Raw genomic sequence first — 24,027 nt, 5'->3', positions numbered from 1 at the left:
TAATTTATTGTTTAAACATGTTGAATAAGTATTATAAAAAAATCGTACTGAAAAAATCTTTTACATATACTTGTTGCCTAGAATGGATCGCTTTTTTTTTTGTTATTTTACGTATTGTATAATTAAGTGCATAATAATTACAGCTTAAAAAAATCGTAAATTAAGATAAGTTTTTTAATAAGGGTCTAATGTGAACTTTGATTAAACGCAAAAGATAGATTTCTTACAAACTAATATTTCGTCAAGGCACGTATCTCTTAATCCAAAGACAATTCACGTTTAGCAGTCGTGCGAATCGAACTGTTTTCACAAACACTTGAGAGAGATAAATAATAATTAGGAATGTATTTTTAATTGGACGAAATACTTGAAGAACTCGCAATCGTGTCCATTTACGCGTTCGTAAAATTGTACAATATACAAAAAATAACATATATATGGTTGGTTGTGGACTGTTTGTACGTTTAGTTTTGCTTATAGAAAGTGAGTTTGACATCGAACGAAAAAGTTATTGCCTTGTCTGTTTTTCAAGTGTCGGTCACATTGTAATGAGAATTCAAATATAACAATATATCTTGATTTCTAATAATTTAATATATTATGTAATCGACGAGACACAATATCACACACACACACACAAGACCGAGAGGCCTTGTGTTCGATGGGCAGATGAAATTGCAATGATAGCGGTCCATGAAGTCTCCAGATACCAAAATATAGTAAATCTGAAATTCCATGGAGGAGTCCCCATAAGAAGTCTATATAAATATAACTACTATTTGATTTCTGTAAACTAAATAAAGCTTTATTTTATTATTATTAATTACTAACTGTATCTATAGGCCTCGGCATGTAACGTGGTCATATTTTGTGAAATGGGAGAGAAAAGTTTTAGCAGAAAATCACCTAAAAATTTACTCGTCTATCATATGCTTATGGTCAAGTTGGATGGGAACTTTAATGTCAATAAAATAATAGATGATGCTTAAACATTCTATTTATTATATATAAAGCATTATATATAAAACTTTGCTTGTCTTATGTATGTATTTCTTATCTTTATGTAAATACATAAAATTACTATTATAACTCAAATAATACATTATGTTACACAAGAATGGCTGAATATTAATATAACATTTACGGCGTGACGTAAGATAATTTATGAGTAGTCACAGCCTAGCCTTGAATTTTTTCATGATCAAGAGGGGCAAAGTGTCTTTTTAAAACAGGGATGTCACTTTACCAAAGATAATAAAAAAAAGTTATAAATAGCTTTAAGGTTTTAATAATATGTCAAATAAATGAATCATAACATACGGCGTTGCCTAACCAATGCTATTTAATAAAAATAAGAAGAAAATACAGCTTCTACCATCTGTTAAAAATTATGGAATTTTATAAATGTATATTTACTTAAAGTATTTCGTAAGTTTTTTATAGTTGCTTAAATTTTTATTTACTTTTATATTACAGGAGGCAGATGGGCAGGAGACTCACTGATGTTAAGGGACACACCCATGGAGACTCGCACTGGCAGAAGGCTCGCAAGCGGGCTGCCGGCCTTTTAAGAATTGGTACGCTCGTTTTTCGAAGGACTTTTTTCTTTTGATTAAATTAACTTAAGACGCTTTAATTATTATAAACGTAATATTTAATAGTAAATCGTAAGTCACCTGGCAGGATGGTCTGTATATGAATTAATTTTATGTACATAGTATATTCTATTTAATGAAAGTTTATAACCCTATTCTACGTTACTTATAAAATACACTGATTGTCTGCAAATTGTCATAAATTACTACCAATTGCTATCGTTTAAACAATCTTTCAATATCTTGTTCGCTTTCCAAAAGCAATCTACGTAATTCACCTGTATCGTGAATCTAAGATTGATAAGATTAAAACAAAAAAAAAATTTTAAGGCGAAACTTGCTAAGTGTGATGCCTATATATATTATATATATAACAGGAGGCAAACGGACAGGCTCATCTGATGTTAAGTGATACCGCCGCTAGAGCCAGAGAACTCGCGAGTGCGTTGCTGGCCTATTAAGAATTGGTACGCCCGTTTCTTGTCCCTAAGTCAAATTGGTTCGGTAATACGTCAGTGGGCAGCTGATACCACATAGTGGTGTTTCGTCTTATCGGTTTATCCTTTTCGAGATTTGGACTTAAGATTTTAAGTCTCGGCCATCTCAGTTCTCTTCGGGATCTTGAAGCTGTTGTCTCCAATTACCACGCTACAATCGACACAACCTAATAATTTAAACCGAGAAAGCATCATTACTATAATCTCGTTAATAAATAGCAATTGCTTTCCAAGTTACGAAGTGAAAATATTTGAAAACATTGAAAGTGAGTACGTGTAATCTCCACGTGTATCTAACGAGACTAATCGATTAACTTAATGGCGCCGATCATGGCCGCGAATTTTTCTGTTACATAATTTGGAAAATGTAAGGTATAAAATTCTACAACATTGTACTTTCACAAAGGACGAAATCTATTTATCATTCCTAATCGAAGGAGGTCCTTCTGACACTGATTAGACTGCCTATCTGCGTAAAATATGTTATGCAGGTCATAGTTCGATGATTTACAGGTGTATTGCAAGATAGTTTCGAAGGCAAACAAAAGAAATGGTGCTCTCTCAAAACTCAAAACTCAAAATATCTTTATTCATATAGGTAAACAAGTACGGTCAAAAAAGAGTATTGTAAATTTACATTTACATAGTTCGCAAGTCAACGGCTTAGACCGGGCAAGAAGAACTGGAAAGAAACTTTGCCACTCTTTTTACTCGTTTAGTTTGAGTCATACAAATTGTTTGAACTGGAGCAAATCAATCCCAAGGATTAGGATCATTTAAGTATTCGTCAAATTTACAAAAAGCTTTATTAATTAATTTACGTTTAACGAGGGCTTTGAATTTATTTATTTCTCTTTACAAGAGAATCCAAGAAAGATTCACGGTTGCAAGTAGTCGAAAGAAAAGACACAGCAATTCGTAGTTAGACAGTGTTCAAGTCTTGGTGAATTAGTAATTGTTTAAGGTGTATGCGATTGAGTGACCCCCTTTTCGTTTAAGGGAAAAAATATGTAGAACAAGATTGTACAACTCGCTGTTTACTTTTAAATGTTATCGCTTCCGATTTAAAGTATTTATTACAAAAACGATTAACGTTCGGCTCAGTTGCGAAACGAAATTTTAAAATAAAATTAATCGTATTGAGTGTAAGCAGTAAAAGTTGTATAACAAAATGGTATTTACAAAATTTTCCGCCCTTTTAAATAAGTCCATATCAAAAGGTAGAAAACAATTACGGTAATCGGTAAACTTAGTGTGTCTAATTTGTTTGAAGTAAATAAAATGAAAAATATTACCAACAATCGTTTAGTAATATTTTTGATATAATATTAGTTGCATTTTGATCCTTTCAAATGCGGAGATTTTTTATGTCTTTTCTACATAAAAAATCTCCAAAAAAGTATGAACCTTTACTCCTCATTCATGGACATATTTGAGTGGCTTTTTGCTTTACTTCGGCTCAGTCCACGCTTTTCTAAGTCCTTAAGAAGGTTAAAAATCATGTTCCATATAATTGGCCAGTTGATCCTTGCACGCATCCTTTGGTAGTTCGTCTACCTTCCTCCACTCTGGCGAACCTTAATTATATGTCATATGTATGTCGGACCTATGTAAATATTAGTAATTATATACGCTATATTTAGATAACTTTGACTAATGACATGTACTGTAAAAAACGTATTAAGTAGGGCTCTCGCAACTAAATTAAAAGTAAGTCCTTATATGACAAGTGCAAGTTAAAATCAGATAAGTTGCGTACGTATAATTAGCCCTTACGCAATCGATTTGAGGCGAACAACCTTAAAATGCATACCTCTCTCACACCGTCGCGTAATCGGTGTTTTTGGGTAACTAGTCCAAACAGCTTTTAGCCGAATACGTAATGTATTTGAGATATTATGTACAATAATTTATTGTTAAGACATAAACAGTAGTGTTGACCTAGTGGCTTCAGCGTGCGACTCTCATACCTGAGGTCGTAGGTTCGAAACCCGGCTGTGCACCAATGGACTTTCTTTCTATGTGCGCATTTAACATTTGCTCGAATGGTGAAGGAAAACATCGTGAGGAAACCGACATATCTTAGACCCAAAAAGTCAACGGCGTGTGTCAGGCACTGAAGGCTGATCACCTACTCCCGTATTAGATTTAAAATGATCATGAAACAGATTCAGAAATCTGAGACCAAGACCAAAAGAGATTGTAGCGCCACTGATTTTTTTTTAAGACGTAAGCTAAAAGAAACAATTTAATGTAATAGTATGGTATTAACGACATTGTTTAAATAATTGAAAATTCTTTATTTACTAATAATGCAGAAATATATATAGTTATCGATGATCGTATGAATGCGCGTATGTGAGATACTTGTATCAGAAATAAAAATATGTATTAATGAAAAAATTATAAGTATATCAATTATAACCAAGATTTTATCCGTGTCTAGTACGGTGTGATAGAAAATCGTATATTTCGGCAACCTTACACATTTCTCGAAGGGCGGTGTCGTGTTGCTTGTTTTTGTTTACTTCGAATGCAAAAGTTATTTAAAACTATAGAAAAATGGTTGAAAAAGCAAGTAAAAAACTGGTGGGGTGGCGGAGTTATTTAAAGTGGAAAAATATATTTCACGAGTAATTGACCAGTTAGATATTTATTTCATAAAAACTATGCTTTATAAAAGTTAAATAATAGAAAAAATCTCTTTTGCTAAAAACTAGCCATAAATGTTAATATTAATCGTTTTAAGGTCGATTTACATCAAACGAGCGAATGCTCATTCTATCCCCACTACATCAAATTCTTCTAGTGTAAACAGGCGTAGAGCATTCTTTCGTTGTTCTTAGTGCGTTCGCAAAGATTCTATAGAATATTCTAAGAATGCTCGTTCGCTTGATGTAAACGGCGCAAGAGCGCGCGAACAGTTGCTTAGAGCGTTCTAGCGTGTTCGGACGTGCTCGCGCCACTGAGCGGTCTTTTCAAAGCGTTCTTGTGTTCTAGCGATTGTTTTCGTATCTTATCGATTAAATTATGGATTAGTCTCAAGAAAAATGTTTATTAATGATAGAAGCCAAAAATCGCAAAGTCACTGCTAGTTTGTCATATGCAGGAATCGAGTCTCTAAAATTCGTACTTGATTTTCGAATTTTTTCGATGGTCAGAGATAGTAAATGATCAAAATCCTCCGGCGCCATTCTACAAAAGTTTTGGAATTGTCCACTTTCTTCTTGTTTTCGCATATCCGTCATTGTTTCACCTACATTATCCAGTGTCCTTCGATGCATTAAATTTGTAACCCACCAACGTCTCTTCCTTCTTTTATTTTTGAGTTTTCGCGACAAAATAATAAATGCAGCACTTGCAATAATGATATCGCTGTCAGAGTCAGACATAACGAAGCACTACCAATACTAACCACAGAATTGACACGAATGAGCAAAGAACATTCGATCTAGCTTTTGTTTACACTAAAAGATTACGAAAGAATGCTCTTGTTCTAGCTCTAGCTCTATGTTCGTTTGATGTAAATCGATACCTCTAGCTTTCGTTTACACTAAAAGATTACGAAAGAATGCTCTTGTTCTAGCTCTAGCTCTATGTTCGTTTGATGTAAATCGACCTTTATAAGATAATCATGACGAATCATTATTACGTATCACTATGTTTTAATATATAAATAATTTAAAACATTTTTAATGACTGAAAGTTGAATAATCATTGATAATGCTTATTTGAGTAAAATTGTAGTTTCTCAATGTTGATAGAATCGATAATGCCAACATGATCTCCCCAACCATTTAATGAAATGGTCAGCTTGCTATGCCATGATTTTTTTTATAGAACAGCGCGCAAACGGGCAGGAGGCTCACCTGATGATAAGTGATACCGCCGCCCATGGACACACTCAATGCCAAGGGCTCACGAGTGCGTTGCCAACCTTTTAATGGCCAAGCAAGATCTATAAATAAGCAACGCTAAACAATTTGTATCGTTAACGCACTTATATGGTCAATTTCATTTATAATAAAATATTGTGATCGATTCTAGTTAAAATTGATAAATGGAATTTGAAGTAGTTAAAATTTAATACAAGACCCAGTGTTGCCATTTTGACAGTGCAAATTACTTTAACTATAGTTAAATTCGTCATTTCATTTTTATATAAATATTGCAATGATTCAAGGAAGTTTAATCCTCTTCTTTATCTATACCAAAACGTAGTTAACCAATAGTTAATCGAATATTTCCTTTAATAAATGTTAAACTTTTCAATTACAAATATCATTAGAATACAATCGTAACAATGAGTCCCACAGCAGAAATGTCTCTTTCTCATAATTGAATTATTTTCTTATCACATTCATTTCATCGAGAAATGGAACAAAAAGGAAAGTTCATAAGCCAATTTCTATAATATACCAATTGTTCTATAATTTCAGTACATTGATATATGTGTGGAGGGTTGAGAACCGAGACATCAATTAAATAATAATAGTATCTAATCATGCATGTCATTAATAAAACCTTTTGAGCCGCTTAGAAGTTAATTTATTAAGTACATTAGTCTTGCTATATCTATATGATTATGTAAAAATGTAATAAATTTGCTGTTTACTGTAACTTAACCAAAACCTAAAGCAAAGAAAGATGCTGGAGTACAATACAAATTATAATCTGTGCTCCAACTAGGAATCGAACCCAGCATTTACCTAGAATGTATCTAAGCCACGGAGACTAGATTAGGTATATGTGTTTTTTGAATTGAAACTTTTTTAGGCGCATGAGGGTGAAATTTTTACGGAACGTCACGAAGATGTGCAGCGTTTATTTAAGAAGAATACCTAACATACTACTGTTGGTGTTTTTAATACATATCAATATCATTATTATTTTATTGAGTAACTAAATTACCATTTTTTTTTTGGTTTATTATTTTTATAAGGGCACAGAACCAATACCTTTTTTGCTAAGACTGTTGGCTATTTTAGAAAATGTGGACATAAGTTAGCAATTATTATGATAATAATGAATTTGTTATATTATTTGGTAATTGTTTCCATATGAATGGTGGTATTTCTATATACATAACAACAACTAATTTTAGTTCTGGTTCATTCATTAATATAGAAAGACTGGCGAAATTAAATTATGGGATTTGGGCAGCTTAATTACTCAATAATTAATTTACAAAGAAGTTTCACTTCTGACATGTAATTTGTACGCACGCACTTTTTTTAGCAGATCTTGGTCACAATATACATGCCAAAAAGTGTTAATATTCTCTGTAATTTTAAAGTCATATTATGCATGTTAAAACCATAAACTTAGGTATTCGCGTTTCGCCTTCCCACGAGCTATTTTACTTCTTTTTGAAAGTAAGGATTACAAGTTCAAGTCGATAACAATATGGTTATTTTTACCTTTTACACAATTATATTTCGCTATCCCACGCTCGGCTGGACACAATAAAAACTGGTCGGGAACGTTTTACGAGTGCATACGAACAACCGTCTCCTATAACTGTGTATAATGGTGGTTACTATATGAAAATATACGGCTGAGACGGTAGAAGATAAAAAAAAGAAAAATATTCTAGCCCACTCAAGCGTCTAAAGCGCCATTGGGATTCAGTTTAGCTATTCTACCAAGTGAGACAGTGTAAGACTTTTTTTAACTCGCTCAAGCAAGAGAAGCGCCCTCAGGAATACATACATACTGCTACAAATAATGGCGGAATTTTACATAGAAGTTATAAACATTATTATTAAATTCTTATATTATTTGTAGTGATATAATATCAAATTATTAAAATATATTATAACGTTATCAAATTAATATTAATTATAAAGGTTTACGCAAATAATCATTTATAGAATAAACCATTTTAAGAAGTACATTAAGTCGATTTTTAAAAACTTCTAGAAGATCTTTTGATGTTGTTGGTAAACTATTATAAACCGAGATTGCGATACAAAAGGTGTTTTTCCTATACAATTCCATATTACCAGTATGTTACCTTGTTTCGTTAGTAATAAACAATGGTAATTTGAATAAGTATTGAAGAAAATCATTCAAATAGATTCATACTTGACCCGTTGCGTGCAATGATAACTATGGCGTGATTAATTAGCTTTATTTCATGTAATAATATCACGATTGGGTAGAGATCCTATAGTTCAAATTGTAGTTATTTATTTATAAGTTTTAGAACAAAGAGTATGCATACAATTATACAACAAAATACCAATGACAAATTTACACATCAATTATATTAGAACATAAGCAAGCTAGCAATTGAAAAAAAAAACTAGCAACCACAAAATAAAATAATAACTAAAAAAGTAATAATAACTAAAAGTAAATGAAAACTTAAACCTCATTAAGAGCATGATATACAAAGTTACGGTAAGTTGGACAATTGTTGTAAAATATATCAATGTTTTCATCAATATTAGTAATCAAGTTGTAAGAGCGAGAGCCTATTTACTAGCCATTAAAGTATATTTTTATAGTATTCAACGTTGTCTGTAATTTTTACGATCATTTATTGCTAATAAATCAGTTATTGAAGATATTTTACTACGTATTTGAACTATTCTATATTGTTTATACAACTTGGCCATGTATGTGTAAGGAGTGAACGCAAAATGTGAAACGACAAAAAAAAAATTGGTTAGCGCTTCTTTCATACGTTGAACATATTTTGAAATCGTTATCTTGTATTTATTTCTAAAATCATGTAAACATGTGGATCCATAATTCCAAAAACTATTATTCCAAATATTACGCTAGAGGCCACGTAATATATATCTAATATAAACAATAATATTATATACAAGCATACTGACAGACGACCTTTGATTATGTTTTATTTATTTTGTAATCCTGAAACTAACAAAATTTATATATAAAACAAACAATTACATTAAAAATATAGCCAAAGATGAAACACATAATATTTACAAAAAGGTTCAAATATTTACAAAAGGGAAAAAATTATTCAATTCACTTAGCTAAGTAATACCTAGTTTGGCTGTGTTGTGTGATGGTGTAAAAGTGAGGGTAAGTACGTGAAGGTGTGTATATGGGGTATGCTCATGATGCAGGTGATTTTGCGCTATGGATATTCTTAATGCTCCTTTTAACCATATTCTTCGATAACACCTAACCAACTACATAATTATACTCTTGTTCAGAGGTTCTAGGACACAGCGCATATAGAACATAGAATAATATTAAAACAGTACCGCGAGTTTTTTACGCCGGCTTTTTCTCTCGGCCTACACCCTCTGTCTTCTTTGCCGATGAGTAGGGATGCCTACAAATTCAAATTAAATTACGTGGAATAAGTGATACATGTATCTGATGTATCATAATAAACATTTTTTATTTTATTTCAGTCGGTTAAGTTGTTTTTAAAAATGTCTAATGATGGTACAGAACCTGTCCCATAATTCGGATTAGACTTTTGAAATGCTATCAGTATTGGCACCAAGATTTACCTGAGACAACGGCTATTGACCCATACAAGAGGTGCATAACATATTTCCACTTGGATGATCGTCACGGTCCATTCTATACTAATTATACATTACCGGACGTTACAAACTTCCTATACACCTGCTCTATCTCGATAAAGGTCAATTTAAATAGATTATGGTAGTATAATAACAAGTAAAGCATGCAATTAGTTCATACTTCTGTCCTTATTGGAAATCTTATTAGCGATTAAATGGTAATAGGACATTTAATAAGAGATAAAACGGATAAATGGGCTGAGGATGTAAAAAATCATAGCAATAGCAATCAATGGTGAGCTTCAAGTAAAAAGAGGAGAAAAGGAAGGCTGTATCGGGAAAATATTAGAGAAATGGCTGGACCGAAATAGATGAGACAGAGATTTGCTGAGAATGCTTAGGGCGGCCTGTGCTGGAATTATCCACGGGGCTGTGTCTGGGTTATATATACATTACAGTTTATATAGTTTTTTTGTAACTTATGGGTTATTCTAGCCCATGTAGAGGCCAAATATATAACAAGTAAGATATATTACAAGTAAGATATATTTCTCACGTAGGGTTAAGTCTCCAAAGGATGTAGGAATGGGGACTACCTACTGGGGAAGACCCTTGGTGGTTTGCACAGCTGTTCAGAGTTCGCTTCTCTCAGATTACGATTCAATATTATTACGAATTAATTATAGAAAGATTCTTGTAATGTAGTTCGAAGGGTTTGTACCTTACAGTATCTACGTAAGTCAATTTGACGTAAGATGTTATGTGGTTCATGTAATAATTGAGAATATAGACAAATCGATAAATTATTAAAAATTTCTTGGATTTGGAAGCTTAATGAAAGAAGGAAACTTTTTTTTGTGTTAGTTAAAAATATAAACCACTCATTCACGTAACGTTCGTAAACCGTGATTTGTATACTTTTTTCTTGAGTCTTTGAAGTCAAATAAGTTAAATTTATCCTATAACACTGAACAAATAACTAATATTTTTTACATTTAAATGTGAGTTATTATATTGAAAAACGTGAATTGTGAACGAGATAATATAAAAGAGTGTCTGCTCAGTGACATTTCATAGCCCTACATTTAGAAACAAAAATTGGTAATATTATATACGCCAATTGTATTTGTAATTTCTTAAAGCGATACCGATTGCAAGGATTTATGAAATGTTGATGTAAATCTCTCAATACGCTACGGATAGCACTGATACCTACCTTGGGATCCTGGAATACTCAGCTTTGAACATTGCTGACAAATTTAGGGAATTACAGAATATCGGCTTGTTCTCGTGATTGTTTTAATAAGAAAATGACGTCATGATTGACGTAAAGTTATTACAAAAATAGCAGGAGGATCGAAGCAAAAAATACGCAGATAATTTGTTATTACCTTTACGGGCATTGAACTCGGATCCTGTATTCTTCGATGGAAATAAATCTACTTTTTTGCTCTCAACTGAATATGTTTCTTAATTTCAAGTTTAAATTTTAACTCGTGTTTATCTCAAAGCGGATTAGCATTAAAAGCTTCGTTGTTTATGCCTGAGATATTTTGAGATTCACGATATTTACAATTTAGTTATAACACGAATTAAATAAATAAATCGTTTATTTGCAATGAAAGTGGTACATTTCATTACCTTTTCATTAACATAAATATTGATTAATTATAAAAATCCGCACATACAAAAATAGGCATGCAAATGTCATATTAATTTTCATAATGTGGTATAATAAGAACATTAACATAATGTCATAAAAATAAGTTATGTATAATTGTTGTCAAACTTATTGATCCAAATACTCGCCCACGCTATTAAGTAAATTCATTTTAAGAGTTTTTGATTATAATAACACGCAATATAGACATTATTTTTTCATTTTTTATCAGTTCAGTAGGAAGTAATAACTATAATATAATCTCTCCCAAATCAAATAAAAATAGTAAGGTCCTTCGCCACAAGTGTCAGGGAGATTTACGATAATAAATTAAAAAAACTCAAAGTTAATTTGCGGTCGTATGATAGCTATGCAATATAGGGTGGTGGTGTATTTTTTTTTTAATTGTGCTGTAAGCTAAATACATAATACCTATTCAAAGAAAAAATTTGGATAACCATGTTCGGTGGTAATGTCTAAGCAATAGGTATAAATAAACAAGAAAAGTGTAACATGCCATTATCGTGCAAGTCAATCAACGCATAGTGATTAATAAAATGCTTGATATTTAACTGGGTACATAGTGCGCTAAAGCCTCCAGTGCACTGCGTTATAAGTAGCTTACGTGTGATTGCCTCCCGCAGCGTTGTTGAGAGTGTAGCGAGCGTTTCGCGTAGCACAGCGTGGTGTCGCTCAAACATCTCAACATCTATACAAAATTCTGTTTCTAAGGCTTCTTAGCATTTGTATATAACTTATATACTGCATATAACACATACCATACATACCCGAGGTCAGAGAGCGTAGCATTAAATAAGGATAAAATATTAAAAATTAAAGTAAGAACAATTAGAATAATCACCAGTGGAAACTTGAATTTTTAAAATTAAAAATCTTTGTACGAAAGCTAAAGCTGCTGTTTTTGCTAATATTATACAAAAACGCTTATTATAATGTAAATACACATATTTTAAGTATTTTAATTTAGATACTTACAACCATACTTCTTCATTAATTATACTAATTACCTAGATGACGTCTGTTATATTATTTCTATTGTATATTATACAGTTTTTTTATCGTTACATCCATTTTAATATGATTAAGAAAAACAATTCTTTACTACATATCTCTGTAGGAATACGAAAGGCTAATTAATACATATATAGCTATATTTATAAGCTATTTACTTACATGCTGGATGATCATAAAGAGGAGCAACCCGGATTCCTTCAAGTGGACCACCAGCTAATTTGGAAGATATAGCTTCCAGAAACTCTCTGACGTTATGGAGGTCTCGGTTGTCGCTTGTGCCTTCGCATTCTTCGTCTGAAATCGATTTATAATTTTAATAGTATGAACAAATGAACTTAATGTTAATAGGTTAAATTTATTAAATGCTTTGCAAATATGAAAACATACCACATTGCATAGAAAAATGTATCAGGCGTTAAAAAATCTGCGCAGATTTATAGTTCGCTCTTAGATTTACGGTAAGTATATATAATATAGATATGTGCGATAAACACGTAATTATATCTTGTATTAATTTATTAAATTAGCTTTAAAGATGATATTGTTAGTTCTTGATGTTTTTCACATCTGTTAACACACTCCATAGAGCGTCTGTAGTAAAATTGTCTCTTTAATAATTATATATTGGTGAGTGAATGAGAACTTAAATACCAATTTGTTCCAGTTTATCAGTGCTGAGAGACCAGGGCATCAGGCTGAGGGCGCGTTGAACTTGTCTGAGAAACCACGCCCCTGACTCAAACTTTACCGGACTGAAAATTTGCAAAAATATGTATTACTGGCCTTAGAATATATTTCAATTATAAATTTGATGAAAAATTACACACTTATATGCATTGCTAAATGTAACTTTATACATATCAAAGCATTTGTTTCAAACGATATTCATGTTTCTTACATCCTCATTGACGATATTTGCAGCACGCATTCTGTCAATGTTACGTCAAACGCCATAAGGTTACATCAATAAAGTTTGAATTGTATGGTGGTTAATTATTCTTAAATTTTCTAATTTTCTTAATTTTTTCTATCATAAGAACCTTCTCTAATATTATACTGCATATCCATTATACTCGCATTGTCTTTTAGTATACGATCAGTCACATATATCTGCTAAATCAATTACGATCAACTAAACTCCCAAATAAAGACACCAACTATTGCTTATTACGAAAATAAGAAGTATTAAAGAATGGCACAATCAGCGCGTACGTTTTCCTCTCGTTTCGACAGCGATGGCGCTTAAAAAACTAAGAAATACTCGGCTATGAGAAATGCAACATTACACAACGATAATAAACTTGTAACTTACTCGTGGTATTCACAAATGCATGGGACCAAACCGCCTAAAGTGTCACCACCACACCGTCGGCAGATGTGTTTGTCACCTGCAGCTATAGATTTCTTTGTGTAGACGTCTTTTGTTTCCCTGGAATTAATAAAGGTTTATTTAAAAATAAACTCCAAAAAATTATATTTTTAAAATCAGTTTTATTTTTCTAAAAAAAATATATCATCACAGTCGCAGTTTAACATCGAGCATCGAGCAGATTGAAGCATCTGGATTATTGTTATTTGAATTAAATCAAATAATTAATTTTTTCGATAAAATAAATTACATTGACTCTAAACTATCAAAGCAGCACTTACTTTATATTTATATTCGTTTATCTAGTTATAACATTCTCAAATTAAACTATTAATGCGGCCCGGAATACATAAAATCTTCCTCAGTACACAATATACAGATAAAGTGCACAAATCTTGTTGATACGGTCTAAAATTTAATAAATAATAGTCTATAAAAACTTGTGCACATAATATTCTTAAATAAATTAAAAATATATTTTGACAATAAAAGACACAATATTCATTTAATTATAATATTAAAAACGAGTTAAAAAATCGTGTAAAAAAAGGTATTAATGGAGCGCGTTGAACTCATTTGTAGGGCGTTTCGTCGTTCTCCCGTAGGACAAGTATGAAGATATGAACTATCTTTATAGAAAAATTAGCTGCCCTTCGTTTCTCCTTAATGTTGCCTAACCTATCTTTTTAGGACATACCAACAAGGAACATTTTGCTATGCTACCCCGGAGACTGTTCGATTTTCCGGAACGAAAACTTTTAGGTTTTTCTGTGAGTTTTTCTCTATATAAACCCCAGAGTTCAAGTCATAAGTTTTAAACAAATAAAATAAGGATTGATCGTAGAGGGGTGAAAATTAGGGGTTGTATGTATTTTTATGTGATGTATCTTAAAAAAAACAATTATCCAATTTTTTTATTAGGGTGGACACCCCGTATCACTTAGGGGTTTAAAAGATAAATAGTAGCCGATTCTCAGACTTACTGAATATGCATAAAAAAATTCATAAGAATCAGTAGAGCCGTTTCGTTCGAGTATGGAAACGAACATTGTGACACTGGAATTTAATATATTAGATAGCGACACATTTTTGTATGAAAGAATTTACCAATGCTAAAATATGCACTGATCGAATGGAATTGTAAATTTCAAAGTATGTATACGAAATAGTGTTAAGGGACATATACCATAGTACCATAGACCATAGTAGTGGGGACTAAATATTAAAGTAACGTAAGCTCTGTGCGATTAAGATTGGAATTTACTAACGGCCAAAACCAATATGCAATATCAATCCAATTTTAGCTGTCATAGACTGACAATTCAATCCATTTCTAAAGAAAAGCATGCCAATATTCAATACATGGACTGAGATACCAATCTAATTATTCAACCAATCGTTCAGAGGGCGGATAAGAGATTGAAGATTGCCCTCTGTATGAAAATGTATGTTTACTCATGCCAACAACCTATCTGTCCATTTTCACAGTTGCTTCGATTGGCCAAATCAATCTCGGATTGCTATCGGTGAAACTTGTATGATTTGGGTTTGGGATTGCGACCTAACTTAATATTCATTGGGAAAATTTATTCATCTTCGTCATCTTCCAGTTCTAGTGATAGTGATTTGGAAGTTTAAATGCAATTATCCGATTGGGATAGTAATTCTAAAGCTGGAAGAAGACAACGTACTTCTGTGAGAAGACATAAGAAGACAAGAATTTATTATATCCAGAGCCTGAATGACGCCGAATTCACATTTAGATTTAGGTTAACAAAAGAAGCTTTGGAGACACTTTTACACAAAGTGATGTCTATCATATATGACTTCTTGCAGGTTTCATCTTTTCATCAACTTTTGTAAAAAAAATTTAAATATTAGCTACAACCAAAAATATTTGTTACTATCGATACTACCTACTAACTCCACTTCAAAACCTCAAGACTCCAGCAGAACATCTTTATAACGAATCTCAAATACGAAGCAGAAATGTGGTGGAAAGGACATAATATGGTGTTTGGAAAAAATCGGTTCCCCAAAATCGGTTTGTCAAAAAAGGTTTTACTTCAAGTATCTCGTGTACAAGCCGTGATAGTGGCATGTGCAGTGTTGCACAATATTGCTATTGATATGCGAGATGAACATTTTGAACTACTGCAACAAGTAGATGAACAAGCTGATGATATTGATCAAAGCGCAATTAACAACGTGGGAAATGCAAGTTTGCGAAGTAATCTTATAAGTGATTATTTTGCTTTATTACTTTAATATTTTATAAATTACAACATTTTTGAGATAAATTAAATAAAAATTCAATGCTTTTATTTAAATAAAAATACAAATTTTTAATACAATACATCCTCGCTCCAGGCACAAAATCTATTATTTTTCTAATTTATTTAACAATATATTTTTTTCTATGGCCCAGAATTCTCTTTTATGCTCTCTTTCTTCATCTTTAAATGCCCATTGCTTTCTCTTATTTAGAAGCTCTTCCTTTCAATTGACTTTCATTTCCTTCGACAGACAACAATATCATGTCTTTGACTTTTTCCTCGATAGGGGGTAAGAGGAGTAGCAGCACTAGGGCCACCTCCTGTACGATATGTTTCAGCATGTATCAAGGCAGACTTTTTTCTTGTAGCCCTCTTTAAGCTTTAGCACTGCGAAAGTTTACCCCACTTGTGCTATTAAACAGCGCCTCCAGCGTCTTCCAGCACTGCTCTTTCTCCTGCCAGGTGACTGAGTCACTCTTTTTATTTTCTAATATATTTTTATGGTCAGCAACAAGCGAAGTTAGAAGGTCAACGTCTTCCCGGCTGAAATTGACGCTTCTTTCACGTTTTTGCGTAGACATTTTTTTAAGTTAAAGAACCAACCTCGAATCATAAAAACAACATACACAAACTACTCAGAGAAAATTTATATTTGTAATAATATGTACTAAAATACTCAATAACAAAACAATAATACCATATGAAAATGACAGCCCGTTTCGTTACAAGTAATATTAAATGACCAGCAAAAAGGTTAAGGTTCTATGTTTTTCTATAGAATTTTGTAACTTTATTTGTTCGTAACAAACAAAACGTTGCATAGCTATTTGCTACTTTATCCATACATTGTGAAACAGACCCTAAGTCTTACTTATTTTATTTCGTTCCAAAAACATGAACTTTTGGTATGCTTGAACACAACATATTGCATTGAACGAAACGCGGTCGAGAGGCAAGGATCACGCAAAAGATTGCTGTCAATCTTTTGTCAAATAAACAATCGGATAGCAGAAATGTTTATTGGCATGCAGATTGGAGATCGGTCTTTAGATATGAATCAGTCCAAGATTGGTTATAATCATAGATTGAGGATACATTATTAATTTTGGCCGTTAGATAGTTAAAACTTTATTAGATTTACGTTATGATTTATTTAGCTGATTGGGAAACGTTTGTGCACATGTTACAAACAGATGGCGTAACATAATTTACTAAGTAATAATACTTAGTAAATTCCGTCTGTTGTCTATACGTTACGTTGTTTATTAAAAGCGTAAGAGTTCATTTAAAGTTCTGAAGATATTCCCATTTATTAATTTAATGAAAAATAAACGAAAGTCTTGTCTTCCAATCTCAATACTTAAGGTTTATTAAAGATGTTAAAAATACATCCTTATACTTTATAATCATTGCGATAGTGTCAAAACTTGTTTAAAGAGTATTATGAAAAATAATATAATATCATCGAATAATATAATAAAAAGTTAAGACTTGTATTTTTGTAGAGAATAACTTCATAACTAGTGGAACAAGTTCAACTCGACTTAGGGTCTTTCGCGAGATTTTTAAAAGAGCGTATTAATTCTTAAAAAGTCGGCAAAGACTTGTTATGGTGTTGTTGTATATTGTTGTATTGGTGTTATGTCCCTTAACATTAGGTTTCGTTTTGCCATTTAGCCTCAAAATTAATATTAACTACTTAATAATTTTACTAATCAAACACAAATCAGTAATTCCTCCTTATTAGTAAATTAGGTTCGACTTAAATTACTAATTAGTCTTAAGTCAGGCTAGATCGTAATGTTCCATGACAATTAAAGACACACGTTATTTAAATAACAATTTAAACACAAATCAGACAACAGTGAAACGCTGGAAAATTTTGGATTATACTGGTTTCCCGTTGTTTATTTTCACAAGCATTAATTGTGTGAAAAAAAAAATCAATGACCTTGATTAAGAGTAGAGCGCCCAGCTAATAGACTCTGCTTATTATGATGTAACAGGCAAGTCTAGTTTTTTGTTGTATTATTACGTTGATCATCTTCTCCTCTCCTTTAAGCACTTTACTCAATATAGGGAGTATTATTATTGGTAACATCACTTCATTAAGGTACTGCACAAGTAAGCATCTAATGTACAAGCATTATGGTAACATTCATAAACACGACGAGAGGATGACCTTGCTACTGTGGTTGGGACACTGGTGTGAAGCAAGCCGAATCGAAGCAATCGTTTTTGTAACTCGCATATTTTTAAATGACCAAATAATTACAAATGCCACGTGTTCTGTCATGTATGTGAAGGTTTTGTTGCCTTTTTAGAAGCCAGAAACATTTAAATAAAGATTTACTGGTTTATTTTAATCATTCTTAAGACTAGAAATAAATAAAGATATTTACTGAGTAAACTTGTGTTGCAAGTCGATGATATTTAAAAATGTTTGACATTTTGTTTATATCCTTTATTATGTAGACAATATGTACTTTAATCAGAATTAATTGAATCAGTTTCAAAATATGTTTTTTTCAACTTCATTGTTTAAAAAGTTTCCATAGATTGAAAAAAATACGGCATAAAGTTGTTCACTTTTGTAAATTAAGTTAACTTATTTATAACTTGACACCCAATATAAACCTCAAAAAGTTATTTAAACTTTTGTCTTTATTACTGTCATGAAAAGAAGAAACAGACATCCGAAAACTTATTTTTAAAAAATTGTACAGTACATATATAATTAGAATTGTTACTTCATAAAAGAAGGTAAAATCAGTTTTTCCGTACAACAGCATGCAGAGATCTTGTATATTGCGAAACGCAAATACTTTAATAATTATTGTAAGTCAAAAAAGTACGTCAAAAGTCTACGCCATAGGGCATTTTTTAAAGTCCAAAGTACATTCTTATTAATTATTCAAAACCAATTTACGTATATTTATCATATACCTTTCCACTAATGGTGTGTAAATATTCTTATGAAGTGAGGTCAAGGTTATGACGTAAGACAAGTTCAAGATCTTGCTTTTTGTAAGACTACTATTGCGTGCATCTTACATATATATACACAGTACCTGATTGGAACTATATCTTAATCACATTAAATTTACACCAAATGTTTATTACATATTTCATATTTACAATCAAGTATACAGTATTTACAATTTCTTATACTAATAAAATAATTAAAACGAAAATCAAAACAAATTTAAAAAGTTTGGTCCCTATGGTCAGTGGAGTAACTATACCATATGGGGCCCGTGGCAAATTCTTTTGATCATTAAAAATCGTCACGTTCACTCAGTTTAATTTTAATATCTAAACTTCGAGATTTTGAGCGTACTCTACTCAATTACACGTTGTATATATTCCACTAATGGCCATAGGCCTCCTCTCTTAGGCGAGAGGGAATGGTCTGTAGTCCCCACGCTAGCCCAATGCGTATTGGAGACTTCACAGTTCACATTCATCCATGGAACATAATATCTTTTGGGCAAGGGCCCTCTTGGGTCGGGGGCCCGTGGCACTTTGCCAGCCCTGCCACCCTATTGTTACGCCACTGATGGCAGTGTACCTTTAAGGCTGGCAGCATTTCCTCGCTGTATAATAATAATTAATTAATTTAATTTACAGCAATATTATATTCATACAATAGTATTCAATATCGATATCGTTTGGTATGGACTTTTCGGTAGCGCTGTCGTTTCTTAACGGGCCATATTTTCACGAAAATGTATAGCTTCATTAATGTGTGTGGCTGGTAGCATCAGCCAGCATTTACAGCTAGACTATGGGCGGCGGTATCACTTAACATCAGGTGAGCCTCCTGCCCGTTTGCCCCCTGTTCTATATAAAAAAAAAAAAAAAAAAAAAACTATGCAATACACGGCAATATTTATGATAGTATGACCGGGATATATTGCCAAATATTTTTTGTATGTCCGATGAATGTTTAGTGTCCCAGCCGTATGGCCGACACGATTGCTTTGCAATCGAAAATACTGCAATATTTCCCAGCCATATTATTGCTATCTCGCTTTACGTCCTAAGTGCGTCCCTTTTTCATGCTACGTGAAGTTTGCCACAATTCGTTCGATTAGCGCTATGTTCATTTGTGTTTGTTTCTGTTTAGTTTGGTTATAAGTACCTACTAGTCAAGCCATGTATGTAGACCGTGTGAAGACAAAATAATGAGCCATATACAGAAATGTTGCCGAGACATACATTTTTCAGCCATAAAGTGTAGCCCGTGTAGAGGCCGCTTTAGGTATTCACCTACGCATTCTAATTCCCGCCAATTGGTATTGCAAACTCAAACTCAAAATATCTTTATTCAAGTGGGTAACCAAGTACACTTTTGAATCGTCAAGTTAAATTAATCGTAAATTTACATTTACTACCAGTTCGCAAGTCAAGGGCGTAGCGTAGAGCGGGTAAGAAGAACTGGCAAGAAACTTTCCGCCACTCTTTTTAATCGCCAGGTATTGTCATACAAATTGTTTGAACTGGAGCAATTCAATCGAAAGGATTAGGATCATTTAAGTAGTCCTCAAATTTATAAAAAGCTTTGTTGATTAATTTTCGTTTAACGAGGGCTTTGAATTTATTTAGTGATAATTCTCTAATTTCGCTTGGGAGTTTGTTGTAAAAACGAATACAATTTCCATATAAGGAGTGGTTTATCTTTTGGAGCCTGGTTGGTTGTACACTCAAATTAGTTCTATTTCGCGTATTATACTGGTGAAAGTCACCATTTGTTTTAAAATCGTTTATATTTTTTTGGACATACAACAAGGCTTCAAGAATATATTGACCAGATAGTGTCATAATATTTAATTCCTTAAACTTATTCCGTACCGACTCCCTCGGAGAAACACAACAAATACCCCAAACAGCCCGCTTCTGCAGCACAAATATGGATTGAACCTCTGCAGCAGCACCCCACAGTAGAATACCGTACGACATAACGCTGTGGAATCGGGAATGGCACCGGGAATCTCAAAAATGTTCTTAACTATTCGTGATAGATTTATACGTTGACTCAGTGAAGAGTGAACAAGATTTTTTATTGTCTACAACTCTTTCCAAATATTGAAGTAGATAGTTTTTTAATTCTATTGGAAAGAAAAAGATAATATTTATTTTTTAATTCTGTTGTGTCCAATGGCGTCTGTATCAGCTTTTCTTTTAGCATTTCTGTTCATAAGCATTATACAGTAAAAATTGCTAATTCTCCACTATAGTGTGCAATACTAGGTGCCAAAGAGAAAATTAAGAAAACCAATGAAAATATACAAGCGAAAACATATTTTTAAAATACTCATCACTTCAAGGAAAGTCTATTAAAAAACAAAATACTTTGCAATTAACAAATATTTAAGCCTTGGTCCGACGACTTTATCGCGTACTAAGTAATTTATAAATAATTCATCATTTTACCTGCTTAGTGTACGTGAAAACAGGTTAGACCAATTTGGTAGGAGTTTAGGTAATAACAGGTACCTTAACCAGTTTCTAGATTTTATCCAATGAAGGAGAGACACTTAGGTTTTGAGATTGCTTAAAAGTCAATGAACTGAAGCGAAATCTAAAAATGTTTTGTTGTGACACAGAAATAATTATACATGTGTTTTGATTATTCAGGTAGAATGTGTCAGAAGTGAAACTTCTTTGGCAAACTAATTTTTAACTCTTGTTCAGATATTTCACAAATCTAAAACATTAGATTTCCGAGACTTAGAGGGAGGGAAAATGAAATATATGTTAGGAATTTGATGAATTTAGTTGTCATTAAAATATTAAAAGTGTCGAAAATTAATACAAATTATAAAATAATTTTTTTAAATTTATTTCTTCGATAATAAAAACATGTGGCATTTTAATTTACAATTCGTCATTTGAGATATCAATAAATTATTTTGCATAAAATACTTATATTTCATAAATTCTCTTTACAAAATTTTAATTTTAAAAATAGAATTTCAATAAGGTAGGTACCCTTCTCACTCTCTCTCAATCGGTCTCAAATCTCAATCGCTCTCCCCTTTCCCAAAAACTCTGCACATCTTCGTGATGTTTCGCAAAGATTTTACCCTCATGCGCCTAAAGAAGTTTCACTTCTATTTCATTTTACAAAACTGACTTTATGAGTGATCTTAAACGAAGTAAAAACCTTATGAGGCAAATTTCTGCATCTGTTCCAAAAAGAAAAGTGCTTCTTTGGTTACTGACAATTGTAAAATTTTACAAACAGAGATTAGAAGTTTTTTTCCATACTATACTACTATCCTGACACAACTATCTCTCTAATTAGACGTGGTTGCCATCTGGAGCGGACTATCTCGATCAGTATCTGTCTAGCGCCTCTGTTGTTGCAGTGTAAAGTTTTGAGAACGATGAGTCACACAATATAAAAAAGGTATGTTTAAAAATAACATTGTTACCGATGGAAAAGTATACCCCGTTTGGTTGGTACTGAATCATATATTAAAATTAGTTTATATCCTTGAAGAAACTTGTCTAAAGACAATACAACCCGGAAGGTTTTACAAAAAACACACAGAACACAGAATAATTGTAGGAAGTTTGTCACGGCTTTACACAATTCTAAGATGCCTACTTTAATTTAACCTTGAGAAGAATTTCCGCTCAGATAAAACTTGAAAACTATGCCCTATGATAAAATGGCATACGTTGTTTATAAAAATATTTTATTAAGAACGCATCATAATGTTACTGCTATTGAAAAGTGCATATTACAAACATATAATTTATAAAACTAGTATTAAGTATATGTTTTTTTGTGAATAAATAAATAATATGCATGGAGATTTAAAAACCCATTTTTATTTAGACTTTTTTGTCAGTATTCAGGTAGCTGCTCTTTAATATTTTGATCTTCAGTCTCGTATCACTTTGTACATACTATAACTAATCTAAATCATAAAATCGTTAAACTTTAGGTTTGTTATATACAATCTCGTACAAGGCGTTTGATTTGTGGAAGATGAGTACTACTTTTGACCTACTATTATTATACTTATTATATTATTTTACAGCTTCAGCTCCAAAGAAAATATTTTCGTATCAAAACAATATCCGATTATGGTTCGGATGGTAGGATCCCTGGGCCTGTTGTGGGAGTATAGTTATTCACTATAACTTCTCAGTCGTATTCTTCATTCCTGAAGGTCGCGTCACTGTAAGGTGCCTGCTGCCCTGCCAGTGTTCTCCACATTGTTCGGTCTATAGCTTTCCTTACCGCAGCTGGTATGTGGAGACCCGTGAGAATCTTGGTGACACCAGCTGGTTGGCAATTTGGCCAGCGGTCTTCTGCCTTCCACCTATACTTATTTTAAAGAAGTATTTTGTGGTGTACTTTTCCTCACTACATACCTCGTCAATATGTTTTCGTCATAATCATAAATTTTGTTGTTTTATGAAATATCCTACTAATATTAAACACGCGAAAGTTTTAAGTATGGATGGATGTTTGTTACTCTTTCACGTAAAAACTACTGAATGGATTTTAATGAAACGTTACAATAATATAGCTTATACATCAGAATAACACATAGGCTACAATTTATAAAAATATTGTGTGAATTGTCAAAAATATCTACTTCCTAAATAGTAAGTAGGAAAAAAATCTACCATATGCGAGCTATTCTGGCGTGCGCTGCCAAAATCGCTAGAGTTACACATATGTAATGTATAATGGAAATGTTTATCTTAAATAGTCCTACAAAAAGCCACAGGATATATCTATGTGATGCCATTATAGCCAAAATAGTAAACCATAACTACAATAAAAATTGATAATTTATTTCTAATGCAACTTTGGTAGTTAAATAAATTGATTACTAAATGAAATAGATACTTGCATAGCTTCTGATATAAAATATGTCATTCACGTTACATCGTTTGGACAAATATTACTTTAATCCTGCGCAGACGAAGTCGCGGGCACCAGGTAGTCTACAATATATAAATGCGGTACAATGTCTAAGTAAACAAGAACTTAGTTCCTTTAATAAATTACCGTATTATAATAAAACACATAATTTGTTATGATAATATGT

At 32.2% G+C, this 24,027-nt stretch overlaps 1 protein-coding gene across 3 annotated transcripts in view; it reads right to left on the bottom strand.

Moving 5' to 3' along the window:
• LOC125059993 overlaps positions 1–24,027 on the bottom strand; it is a 66,483-nt gene that overhangs the window by 27,700 nt on the left and 14,756 nt on the right. For all 3 annotated transcript variants that reach the window (XM_047664720.1, XM_047664722.1, XM_047664723.1), the window contains exons 2-4: positions 13,617–13,733; positions 12,956–13,056; positions 12,464–12,598 (exon numbers count right to left, since the gene is read on the bottom strand). In XM_047664720.1, coding sequence (XP_047520676.1) covers positions 12,464–12,598; positions 12,956–13,056; positions 13,617–13,733 — 353 coding nt within the window. The remainder of the gene's footprint in view (positions 1–12,463; positions 12,599–12,955; positions 13,057–13,616; positions 13,734–24,027) is intronic.

This window comes from Pieris napi, chromosome 20 (genome assembly GCF_905475465.1).
Source record: "Pieris napi chromosome 20, ilPieNapi1.2, whole genome shotgun sequence".
Classification (NCBI taxonomy): Eukaryota; Metazoa; Arthropoda; class Insecta; order Lepidoptera; family Pieridae; genus Pieris; species Pieris napi.
Note: the sequence above shows the minus strand (reverse complement) of the source record. Positions and strands in the feature narration are given on the sequence as shown.